The sequence below is a fragment of the Pempheris klunzingeri genome, chromosome 5 (genome assembly GCF_042242105.1).
Source record: "Pempheris klunzingeri isolate RE-2024b chromosome 5, fPemKlu1.hap1, whole genome shotgun sequence".
Lineage (NCBI taxonomy): Eukaryota > Metazoa > Chordata > Actinopteri > Acropomatiformes > Pempheridae > Pempheris > Pempheris klunzingeri.
In genome coordinates, this window is record NC_092016.1 from 19623360 (window position 1) to 19635407 (window position 12048).

The 12048-nt window shown below is 43.9% G+C and overlaps 1 protein-coding gene across 1 annotated transcript; it reads left to right on the top strand.

The window, feature by feature from the left end:
- Positions 1 to 545: 545 nt before the first annotated feature.
- mapk12a (mitogen-activated protein kinase 12a) lies at positions 546 to 5286 on the top strand. The gene is made up of 12 exons (XM_070831273.1): positions 546 to 785; positions 1608 to 1737; positions 1923 to 1981; positions 2093 to 2204; positions 2303 to 2332; positions 2448 to 2495; positions 2616 to 2730; positions 3383 to 3454; positions 3593 to 3672; positions 3827 to 3905; positions 3987 to 4160; positions 4316 to 5286. Exons 1-12 carry the CDS (start codon positions 667 to 669, stop codon positions 4381 to 4383), a joined length of 1086 nt encoding a protein of 361 aa, XP_070687374.1. The 5' UTR covers positions 546 to 666; the 3' UTR covers positions 4384 to 5286.
- The last annotated feature ends 6762 nt before the right edge of the window (positions 5287 to 12048 follow it).

The following is a 12048-nucleotide window of genomic DNA, read 5'->3' on the forward strand; positions in this document are numbered from 1 at the left end:
GCTCATACCTGACATTTCTGCCTTTTCATCTGAAGTGAACTGAACTTCACCTCCTTAATCCTGCATTGCAGATCCTTTTTAATTGATGTTGCTATTAGAGTGTTCAATACTGATGCAGGAGAATTTTTCAGCTTGCCATATTAATACAAATGTGATACAGACTGACACAGTAACACTATGGTTTCCTTGCTCTGCTTCCTGGACGCATAAACAACAGTTTAACCACATAGTTGTGTGTGTGTGTGTGTGTGTGTGTACACCCCGGGGCGTCAGTAACACTCGTGTCCCAACAGGTCTCAAACATTTACTAACCCCACTCCTGCACAAGGCACTGAGAAGCACACTGAGCACTATTAAAAGTTTTTATCCAAATTGTGCGCACCTACCACCGTATTTCAAAGGCATGCTGTCAGCCCAGTCTCATATTACTCACATTCCAGTCTCCGTTTCACCTTTAATTGCAGGACTCCCGCAGGACTCGGGAGTGGCTTTTGGCGACCTCAGGGTGCGCCCTGAGCGGCTGACACGTAAAGCTGCGCACTGATCGAGGGTGAGCGCATAGGTGGGATCTGGGACAATGGGTGCGTAGCGACGGAAGAGACAAAACAACTAAAAAAAATAACCACTCCTGGACTTCTTATTTGGGCTTTTAAAAAAATAAATAGGATGTCTAAACGAGTCAGACCGGGCTACTACCGCCAAGAAGTCAGCAAAACCTCATGGGACGTACCGGAGCGGTACCGGGATCTGAAGCAGGTGGGGACCGGGGCGTACGGGACGGTGTGGTAAGTGGATTTAAGAGAAATTGGACGGAAGCTGAAGCACCGATCGCGGTGCTGCTTCATGTGGAGCTCGGTAACAAAGGAAGCGACCGAACAGATGGTGGCATACAGGCAGGCGCACCGTGCCACGGCCGAACAAAAGAAAAAGTATCTGCGCTCAGCTCAACACATGCTGCTCCACTTCCTTATATGATAGACACTTGCACCGGCACCTTTGCTTCAACGCGACCATCCCGCCACCTTTGGCTTTCTCTACGATTATTGAGTTATGAAAGGCGCACGGGTGGTTCGGGGCGAAGCGGGCGCGCTCGCCCAAGTTTACTGATGTACAACAATGAAAAAAGCAGCTTTTCAAAGCACCTTTGTGCGTCTCGCCACATGCTGCCCCTTTGTTATCAATGATTAACTCTGTGGGCGGCTACCAAACTGAGCTGACTGACTGAATGCGTCTTAATAAGGCATGAGCAACTCCTCAACTCCAAAATAATGTGGTCAGACACAAACCAGAGATGGAGCCGTCTGATACAGCCCGATCACTGCTGGAGGTGGCAGATGAGGGAAGGAGATAGGCGAGGTGGCTCTGTGTGTGTGTGTGTGTGTGTGTGTGTGTGTGTGTGTGTGTGTGTGTCCTGATCACAACATTAGATATATAAATCTTCATTTACATCCTCAGATCAGATGTTTCCTATTCCCTCCAGTGATCACAGGGAGGTTCCTACATAGGGTTATTATTTCCTAACACTGGTCATGTTTACACCAGCTGATATTCTGTAGGAAGATACTAGATATTTTGTCTCACACCCTCTGATGCATTTCTGCCCTCAGCTCTGCAGTGGACAGCAGATTTGGAACCAAAGTGGCCATCAAGAAGCTGTACAGGCCTTTCCAGTCAGAGCTCTTCGCCAAGCGGGCCTACAGGGAGCTGAGGCTCCTCAAACACATGAAACACGAAAATGTGAGGCTCAGCTTTCAGCGTAGAGCTAAGAGGCTCAGGCCTTCGCGGCTGCGGGACTGTTTCTCTTTACATCAGTGCAAGTTTACAGGGCTGACGTCTTTCATTTTCCACAGAGAGAAATGAAAGTAGAACAAAAGCTCATCTCCACCTGCGTGATTCACTGTGTATGTGTCTGTCTGCTGCAGGTGATCGGCCTGTTAGATGTGTTTACCGCTGACCTCTCTCTGGACATATTCCATGACTTGTAAGTGTGCTCGGTGCTTCTGGTCAGTATTAACTTATATTGTACCTGCACACACCCTTTGGGCAAATTTATGGAAAGCATCCTACTCATACTGTTTCCCTCCTCCTCAAGTTACCTGGTGATGCCGTTCATGGGGACAGACCTGGGGAAGCTGATGAAGCTGCAGAGGCTTTCAGAAGAAAAGATTCAGTATTTGGTTTATCAGACGCTCAAAGGGCTTAAGGTGGAGAGGTCTACTTGGATCTTACATTGTGGACAGTTTATTACTCTACTACTTGATTGTTCTGCAGATTAAATCCCCGTTATATTCTTCTTTTACAGTATATTCATTCTGCTGGTATAATCCACAGGGTAAGTTTGATGTTTCCACCATGCATGTGGAGGTTATCACATTGCTATCTAAAGGGAGTTTGTTTCTCCTGAACAACTCCACACCCTCCCCATCTTTTCATATCTGTTTTTGCAGGACCTGAAACCAGGAAATCTCGCCGTCAACCAGGACTGTGAGCTCAAGGTGCAGACGCACACAGCCCATCACGTGTCTTCATTTTAAGACCCTAAGTCCCTAAAGTTTTATTACCTGTTTCTCCTGCTGTGTCTGACCGTACTGTGTTTTGATTTCATGTCCCGTCAGATCTTGGACTTTGGTTTGGCGCGGCAGGCAGACAGCGAGATGACGGGGTACGTGGTGACTCGCTGGTACAGAGCCCCAGAGGTCATCCTGAGCTGGATGCACTACACTCAGACCGGTAATGAAGAGCTAATTACAGGAAAAAAGCCACTCTCTTACTGTCACCTTTCATTAATGTGTCATGTTCAGTGCTCCCCATTAGCACCAAATCTTCTTCTTATTTTATGACTTGGCATGAATTAGTTGTTTCAGAGCTCTTATTTGCCCTCCAGCTCACTCCTGCTTTAGCTAAGGATTTACTACATAACCCAGCATGACCTTTACAACAGGCAGGCGGAGACTTGTTGCTTAGCTACTTTATCTTAAGCTTTCTCGCACATATCTTGTGGTTGCAGCACATTTTGGCGTATTGAAGCGACAGTCAACAGGCAGAAATTATTCCTCCCTCTGTGACAGATTTTTCTGTCTGATTGTGAATGATGTGACCAGACAGCAGCTAAAAACTCCACTGAAGCTCTACCTCATGACTATAAAATGAGCCCAGAAATGTCTAAGTGGTAGGATGTGGTGCTAAAAATCAGTTGACTTAGATGGTAATAATAAGTATTACCCACTAGGTGGTGGTCTCTTAACAACTTACTCTATATTGCAAGTGTTTCGTGATCCATCCGTCTTTTGCCTGCTGATCACTGGCCTCCAACATCCTGTAGTTGTATAATTCTTTGCATCAGAAGGTCTGAAATGAAATTTGTCTTCTGCTTCTTCCTCAGTGGACATTTGGTCTGTGGGCTGCATCATGGCAGAGATGCTACAAGGAAAACCTCTTTTTAAAGGCAGCGACCGTATCCTTTTACCTCACTGGCTGTTTTCTGCTGACATCTTACTAACAGTCATATAGCTAAAAGGCTTTTTTGCAGGATCGAAACTGTTATCCCGTATGTGTGACTCATTACATTTGAGCCTTGATTCCTGTTCCTCAGACCTAGATCAGCTGACTGAGATCATGAAGATTACAGGAACACCAACTCAGGAATTTATATCAAAACTAGAATCTGAGGACGTGAGTTCAGATCACACAACACATACTCCCTCATTTTGTTGCAGCACCCAGTCGTGCCTTCAAGTCCTCGAAATGTTCCAGCTCACACAAACACACAGTTCTGTTATGGTTATGATGATTTGTGCCACATTATGTTTGTTCATTTTTCTCTTAGGCCAAAAGCTACATCAAAAGTCTTCCAAAAGTGGAAAAGAAAGACCTTCAGAAAGTCTTTTCCACAGCTAATCCACAAGGTAAGAGGCGCTCAGCCTTTTAATTTGATCAATCAAACAGTCAAACTGGTATTTGATTTCCTGTTTCCACTCTTTCCTCAGCCGTGTCTGTGCTGGAGCGCATGTTACTGTTGGATCCGGAGAGCAGGGTTACCGCCGCAGAGGCTCTCACGCTGCCTTACTTCACCGAGTTCAGAGAACCAGAGGAAGAGACAGAAGCACAACTGTACGACCACTCGCTAGACAACACGGACCTGCCTCTGAGCCAGTGGAAACGTAAGGATGAAGGAGAGGCACTGTGGTCGACTGATTGTGGTGCAAAGAAGCCAAAAAAAAAAAAGAGACCAGTAAAGGATGGAGGACGAACGGGAAAAGACAAAGACAATTTGAGCAGTTTATTGATCAGTATCCTGCTGTGCTTCTTCCTTTAGGTCACACCTTCACAGAGATCTTGACCTTCAAACCAGTTGTACCAGAGTCCAAGGAAACCTCGCTGTAAGACACGAAGAGTTGGCTGTACAGCCTGAGGACCGTCTGAGAAAACTCGGTGATCACAAGGCTTAATGAAAGCCAGTGGATCCAGTTCACAATTCTCTCATGACTGCAAGCTGCTGTGTTTCAGACGTCCCAGTTGTGGGTTTGTCTTCCAGCATCATGTTGGTCCAGCAGCTTGCTTCCTGACTCTAGCATCAGACCTTTTCTACATGTCCGTGCACCAGGTAATAATTATTCTTTAAAAAGTTTTGTTTGTGAGTTAGAGTGGTACTCGTATGTTGTGCATCTGAGTTTTTTTTACTTTACCAAATGCAGTTGGTAGAAGTCTAGAAATGTCAGTGGACATTTGAGAGAAAACAGAAATGTTGTCGTCAAACTAATGCTGAAATTCTTGGCAGATCTTGGTGGAGTTTGTTGTTTAATAAGGATGCTTCCTGCAAGTCATTGTATTGAAATAATAATTTAAAGATAATAGATCCAGGACAATGGATCATGCTGCAAATCAAAACTAATTTAAAATATTCAGAATTATTTCACAGTTATTTTGACAGTAACTCTTTTTGAAATATATTGTTTTGTGAAGTAGCTTCCCCCGCAGTGGCAACATGTCCTGAAAAGACATTTGATTGGAATTATTGGGACATCCTTGTGTGTGTGTGTGTGTGTGTGTGTGTGTGCGCACGCTCTGGCCTTGTTATTTCTCCCAGTGGCCTTAAGATAAAAAGTAAAATGCAGAGCTGCTGATCATATGAAATCCATTCATATCAACAACAGACACATAGAAACACTTAAATCTGATTATGTCCTTTTTTCGAACAGAAAGTAGCACAAACCACATTGTTTTTGTTGATTTGTAGATTCACGTTTGTAGCACCACTCATGAATTTTCATTAAAGATTCTCCTTGAACATGATGCACATGTTGTTTTAGTTTTTTCCCAGTTAATTACAATTATTCTGTCACAGTTTTGTGGAGGTTATCCGTGCTTTTATATGAACACAGCTGTGAAACTAGCACAAACATTTTCTACTCCAGTACTCCAGACATCTAGTAGTGTTCAATAATTTTAGGGGATTTACAAGGGATGCAGCAGGCTGCAAGATATCTGTGTTTTTAGTGTCCAATGTGTCAATCAGCAAGCTCTATAAGGACTGGATCCTACATTTTCCCATAATACAACCAGCAGCGTTGCCTGGTAAATACCCCCAGTTTGTAACAGCAGATTTCTGTTAAAACCAGTAGTTTCTCACCCCAAACCCTGATAAAACATACCAGGATTAATAAAATCACCTGTATGTATAAAACTGGCAGAATCCCCCTTTAAATTACCCGTTTTATTTCATGTTTCCTATTAATATCTATGTTGTTGTCCAGCAGTTAAAGCAGATTTCACTATTATGTTGCTCATGTCAGCTAACACCAGATGGCAGCACGTAAACAAGCTCTGACCAGGCTGCATTAGAAACAGAAATGTTGGCCGGTGCACTGCTTCGGTTCAGACTGAGAAATGTCGACAAATATAAGATGGATTTCCATGAAATTTGCTACAGATGTTCAGAGACCCCAGAGGATGAATCCTAATGACTTTAGTGATCTTTTGACTTTTCATCCAGCACCACCAGCAGATAAAGCTTTTTATAATCCAGTGAAATATTTCAAAGTCTAGTTGTCTGGTTTGGAGACAGACATCCAAGACTCTTGTGCAATGTGTCTTAACTTCAGTGACCCTCTGGCTTTTCAAACCAATACTTTGGTGTGTGAGCAAATGCCTGAAAAACTAATGACATACCCATCAGTCTTACTTGTTTTTTTTTTTTTTTTTTGCTTTCAATGCTAATTAGCAAATGTATGCATGCATGCTAAACTAAGATGGTGAACATGGTCACCATTACACCTAAAACATCAGCATGCCAGCATTATCACTGCGTTGCCATGCTGACATTAGCATTTAGCTCCAGGAACAGTCTCAAAGCCCAGTCTTGTTATTCTCTGTTGGAAGATTAAACCTGTCACAGAGGAGCTGTCCTGGTTGCTGCTGTGATTTATTGTATTGCAGTTAACACTGACAAGCTTATTTTTGTATTTAATATGATTGATGACTTCAAGTAACAAATGTTTAAACATTCTTGCAGAATGCCTGTTTGCTTTTAGATTCTGCTCATTCCTCCGAATGCATTCTCCATCGGTGGGTGTTGAATTTAACAGGCTTGTCTTGAGTGACCTCCAGATCACTGACTCCCAAGGGCGACTCCCCCGAGGACGAGCTTCCTTCCTGGGCCTGAGTTTCTCCAAACCAAACCCTGGGTGCATTTTGTCATCCTCCTCGTGATACACACAGTGGATAGTTCACTGAAAAGTCAGAGAGTTCTGGTCCCGCTGCAGACAGGAAAACAGAGGGGAAAGCACATTTTGTTACCCCCACAAAGCCGCCTCTCCAGCTCACAGCAACACATGGACAGACTCCCTCTCTCTGTCTTGTTTGTTGACCCTGCGGTTTATTTTCAGAACGGATCCAAGCAGCATATTTTCTAAGACACACAGAGTTCACATGTGCACCCGTGCTCACAGATACGCCCGGCATGCACAGTTACACACACACATCCATACACTTTGGACAGTGACTCCAGAGGGAGTACCCGTGGAATGGCAGCGATGCCCAAACACTGATTTGACCTGGTCCGCTCTTCTTCCTTTAAGTGGAATGTCAGTTATAACTGTGTTTATTTTATGTGTCAGGGGGAGGCACATCACCGTGAATCTCACCATGGTGAGAGGATCAACACCGTCTTTGCTGAGATTCTTCACCCTCCACACAGCTCATTTTGGTTCCCGTGAAGGAAAGATTGAACTTTTCAGCAGCGATGATCTCATAGACCTTTGAGTTTGTCTCATTTGTCTCTCAGTTGCAGCTCTGACGGCTAATGATTCGATAAGTAAGAGCCAACGCTGTTACTGTGAGAGCGAAATCAGCTCTTTGCTTCCATCTCAGCTCATCAGGTTTAATTGAAATGAACCTCAACGGCAGAGCATCATCGTCAGTGACAGTGTTTATTCTCCAAATAATTTGGGTTGTCATGTCCTTGCTGGAGATCAAATAAACAGATTCAAGGGCTCAGCGGAGATAAATTGATTGGAGTTTTACCAGGAGGCAAAACGAAAATCTGTCAACTCGCTGAATGTCCTTGTCTCTGTCTGTCTGTGGGCTTTACACAGATTTATATTTTTACATAGCGGGGTATTTGTGTATATGATCACCCTGTGACTGTTTGGTTCCTCATACATGGCTACATGTGTCGTGGACGTTTTTAAAGGTCCTTAGTTCATACTTGTTTTTGGATGTCCTACTAGATCATTCTTACATGGCTTAATGTTCAAAAAACACAAGAACAACAGAACAATCTGCTGCTTTGCTCTCGCCTTTTACATCATTGTGTTACCAGGAGCTGACGTTAGTGAGGGAAACACAAAGGCGAACAGCTGAAGGGCCTTAGGCGGTCACATTATGACATCATAAAGGGAGCCAAATCTAACTGACTCATTTTCACACACATTTATTGAAAGATGGAGCGGGAGAAAAGGAGAGAGAACAGTCTTTTCTGATCGTTTGGCGGTCTGTTGACACACTGAGGACACACATTCACGCTGAAAAGACATTTAAAAGTTAATTTTGCATAATATGGAGCCTTTAAAAAGACAGATATTCTAGAGGAGAGCAGGAATGTTTTTAGCAGTAGTGAAAAAGTGCTATTTCACTGTGCACCAAATATGGATTGAGTCACATTTGTGAGCTTTCACGCACACTCTGACAGCTGTTTATCAAATCCAGTTCAAAGAGTATTTCCCACATTTAAAAGAGGAAAAAACTGCTTAATCATTTCCCAAGCTTGGCATGTTTAGATGTTTTCTATTTGTTTGCTTTACTGAAGGGATGCTTGTGTTTATAGCTTTCCAGCTTCAGCATTATTCTGTTTGTGTATCTGGTCCAGTGTTTGTTTGTGTGCATGCACGGCTCCATGGGTGGGTGCATGTGTGTGGAGGTCAAGCAGTCCCAATAAAGTGAGTCACGTGGCCTGATGCACGCTGTAGCTGAGGGGTTTCCGTCTTCGTTTCTGTCGAACTCGCTCGCCCTTCTCCCCTCAAACCTTTTTCTGTCTTTCCACGTGCCTGAGCCTCTATCTCTGTGCTGATCTGTGTGAGATGTATACAGAAGCACACGTGTCTGCGGGGTCCTTCAGAGGAGAGCGGGAAACTATAGAGGAAATTCCACAGGCTCACATGGAGCTGCTGAGCCCAGTGTTAACGCTAAGGGGGATCCTCCAACTCTCTGAGCTCTGAGAGGGCACCGACAGTTGGGTGGGTGAAAAAGTAAGTAAATAGGAAGGTTTAGGAAGCCAAAAGGGGAAGAGGAGAGGATTGGAACAAAGAGAAGAAGAGATGGGTAGATGAAAGGAAAGGAAGGGGAGATGAAGGGCAAGACAGACAGAGATGATACAGAGGGCCTGAGGGAGAGTCTATCTCAGCCAGAATGGGCAGTTTAGTTTACATTAGCTCATTCATTAGCCATCCACCCCCCTGTTTGAAGTCCTCCGTGGAATATGCAATGCAAAGAGTGCATGCCACAGATTCTCCCAGGACAACTTTCTGTCCATCTGTGATGTGTTGACATGTGGGGTCGTGGTGTGTCACGTTCAGAGAGGCACTACAGTGTTGAAGAGCACTCAGACCCCTCCAGCCCAAAGGAGCGATGGGAGCCAGCTGCTGAACCAAGACACATTTCTGATGTTTGTTTTCAAGTGGAAAACTACAAGGGGTCAAATAGAGCTCGCTTCATTAAGAGTTCCAGTACATCTAGCCAGCACAGTGTGAAACTGTCTGCATCTCTTTGTCAGCATTAACACCTTGTGATTAAAAGCATATGCTCTTCAAGTGTTTTGAAGAAAATCTTCATCTCATAATGACAAATTAGAATTAAAAACCACAATAAATATAACGAGTTATTGTACTTGCCATGATAAAGGTAGCATGTAAAAAAAAAACTATGTAATGAATATAGAACCTTGCCCTTTATTGCTGTGATTGGCGTTCAGTGCTAGCCTGTTTATAGGAAATATTCACTGTAAAATAAAACACAGATTAAATGTTCTTTAAGAGACAGAAGCATGTTCTGCATCTTGCCTGCAGATCTTCCTCTGCATTGAAGCCACAGGGCAAAAACAGTCCACAAGTCACTCAGTGCTTCTCATTAAAGATCAATGTTTTGATCAGTTCTCCTCTTCTCTCGTATGGATTTTGGCAGCAGGACAAGGTTTAGAGAGATTTCAGAGGGTAAACCAAACTCAAAGTTTAAATGTAGAGAGGGCCAAAAAATACGAGGTAGACTGAGATGAAAGAGGAGATTTATACGATCCCTGCTGTTTTTTCCTCCCTTTCAGTGCTATCAAACTAGACTAAATAGTCCTAAAACAAAAAAATGAGACACATCTCTATTCTATATTCCATTACTTGCAGAGGCTCCTAAAAAAAAAGTCTGTTCTCTGCATGGAGAGAGCAGTTTACTTACTCGCAGCATTTCATTTTGGCACTTCCACCTGCCCTCAGAGGATAAATCTCACTTGAGTGCACAATTATAATTGTGGACCTCAGCGGTGTAAGTATTTGCCATAAAGGAAAGACAGTAAAATGGCACTATATAAGGCTATGAATGCTCTAATAGTGAAGCTCCACCTAAAATCTATCTTTTGAGTATCAGACTCTCACCTCTGTCAGTTTGAAAAGTGGCTGTTACGTGATTTCCTCACAGACTGGGAGCAGCAGCTTGAATTCATTCTGTTAAAATGGATTTCGATGGTGACGAGCTTCCATGGTGGAGGGAAAAAAAAGTATCAAAACACGCAGAGGAATGTCTCAAACGTGTTGTATAATCCACCTCTCTGCCGTCTGTACTATCTGCAGTACGATCGTATGTTCTTTTTCCCAGCGTGGGATCAATATAGCTGATCTTAAGCCTATGTTCATATGTGTGTCCTCGTGACTCCCTGCAGGTGAGCACAGCGTTCGGTTTAAAGCATTACAAAAGATGACTTACATAATAATCTGACCAGACTGAAACTCAGATAATAAATCCTGGTAGATTTTATGGTCAAGTGGGCAGAGGACCTCAGCGGTGACCTCAGCAGTGACTTCATCAGAGGAGGGGGGGGGTCACAGCTTCCTGAATGTTATCCTTCACTACGGCTGACAAACAAGACAAGACAAGGGCTCCAGCTGAATCATGGGTAGGACCTGGCTCTGAGGTGAGGGGTCACAGTATATCACTGAACCTGTGTTTCCCCTTTTGTATGGAGAAGAGCTGCTTCTGTGGCTCAGTCAAGGTTAGAGGGAACCTTAAAATGCCATCCAGAAGGAGCAGGAAGTGAGCAGAAGCACAAAATAAAGAAAGAAAGATTAGGAAAACAAACAGGCGTTTGCTTTAAAGCTCCCACTTCGTACGCTTATATAACTGAGTGCTACAGCACAACACCTAATGTTATCCACATTTCAATTACTTATCTCCTAGCAGAGTAAATGCCAGATTTCTTCTATCGTGTTTCTCCTTGCTAAATGATAAACTCCTCCAGTGTGTCGTATGAATGAGATGAATCACGCTGCCTCGGCGAGGGCTGAAAAATAAACAGGCATTATCGCACAATGGTGGATGAAAATGTACCCAGAAGTCAAAGCTCTTAAAGTCAGTTATATAAGCCTTCAAAATCTTCAGAGTCGCCCCAGCTTGACGTGTTTAGGGCTGATGATTGCTTTCAGTTGTAAAGCCTTACTGGGAGAGCCAGGCGAAACAGTAACCGTCGCATTTTTTCCTTACTAAAACCCATCCCTGCTGAATTAAGGAAACTCTAGCAGACGCACATGCATCAGTGGTATGGCAGGGAACAGAATAGGCCCTTTTTTTCCAGGAGGGGGGTTGATGGTGGTGGTGAGGAATGTCAGCATCTGTGTTGGGGATATTTTCTGTTTTATAGCTGTTTTCTCAGAGATGCCAGTGAGTGCTGTGGTGAGAGCACAGGGACTGGGCTGCAGTCCCGGACTCTGTAACTCATGTCTGTCCACGTGGGCACGAGGGGAAGATACCAAACCAGCCCAGACACAGCTCTTAATCTAGTCACCGCAATTTAACAGCAAGGCGGTATGATTTTGTGTTCTTTGTGTGATTCTCTCCGTCCTTTTTTTTTTTTTTTTTTCCTACATCACTCATGTTTATGACTCTGCTGTTGTTTAAACGTACTGCTCTCATGACAGGATGCTGGTATCTGGTTGCTCTATAAATACCCACAGAAGAAGTCATGTTTTCTTTCTGTCTAAGACGTATAATGGATATTATTACATGGTGCAACACTGATCGTGCAAATGCTTTGTAAGGTGACTCCACCGACACGACCCAAAGGGAGAGAAAGCAGAGGAAATGATGTGGTAAAAGAGAGGCACGACTGATAAAAATAATCTCTGCTGCGATTGGTCTGTCTGCTGACGTGGGCTGCAGTTTTTGGCTGGACTCGACGGTGTTTCACAGAGAGGTCTGCCCACTCCAGTGGATGCTCTCCCGTGAATTTGGAGTCCACACACGAGAGAGGAAGGTGTGTGTGTGTGGCAGATGTCCAGGGTTATAAACCGACAG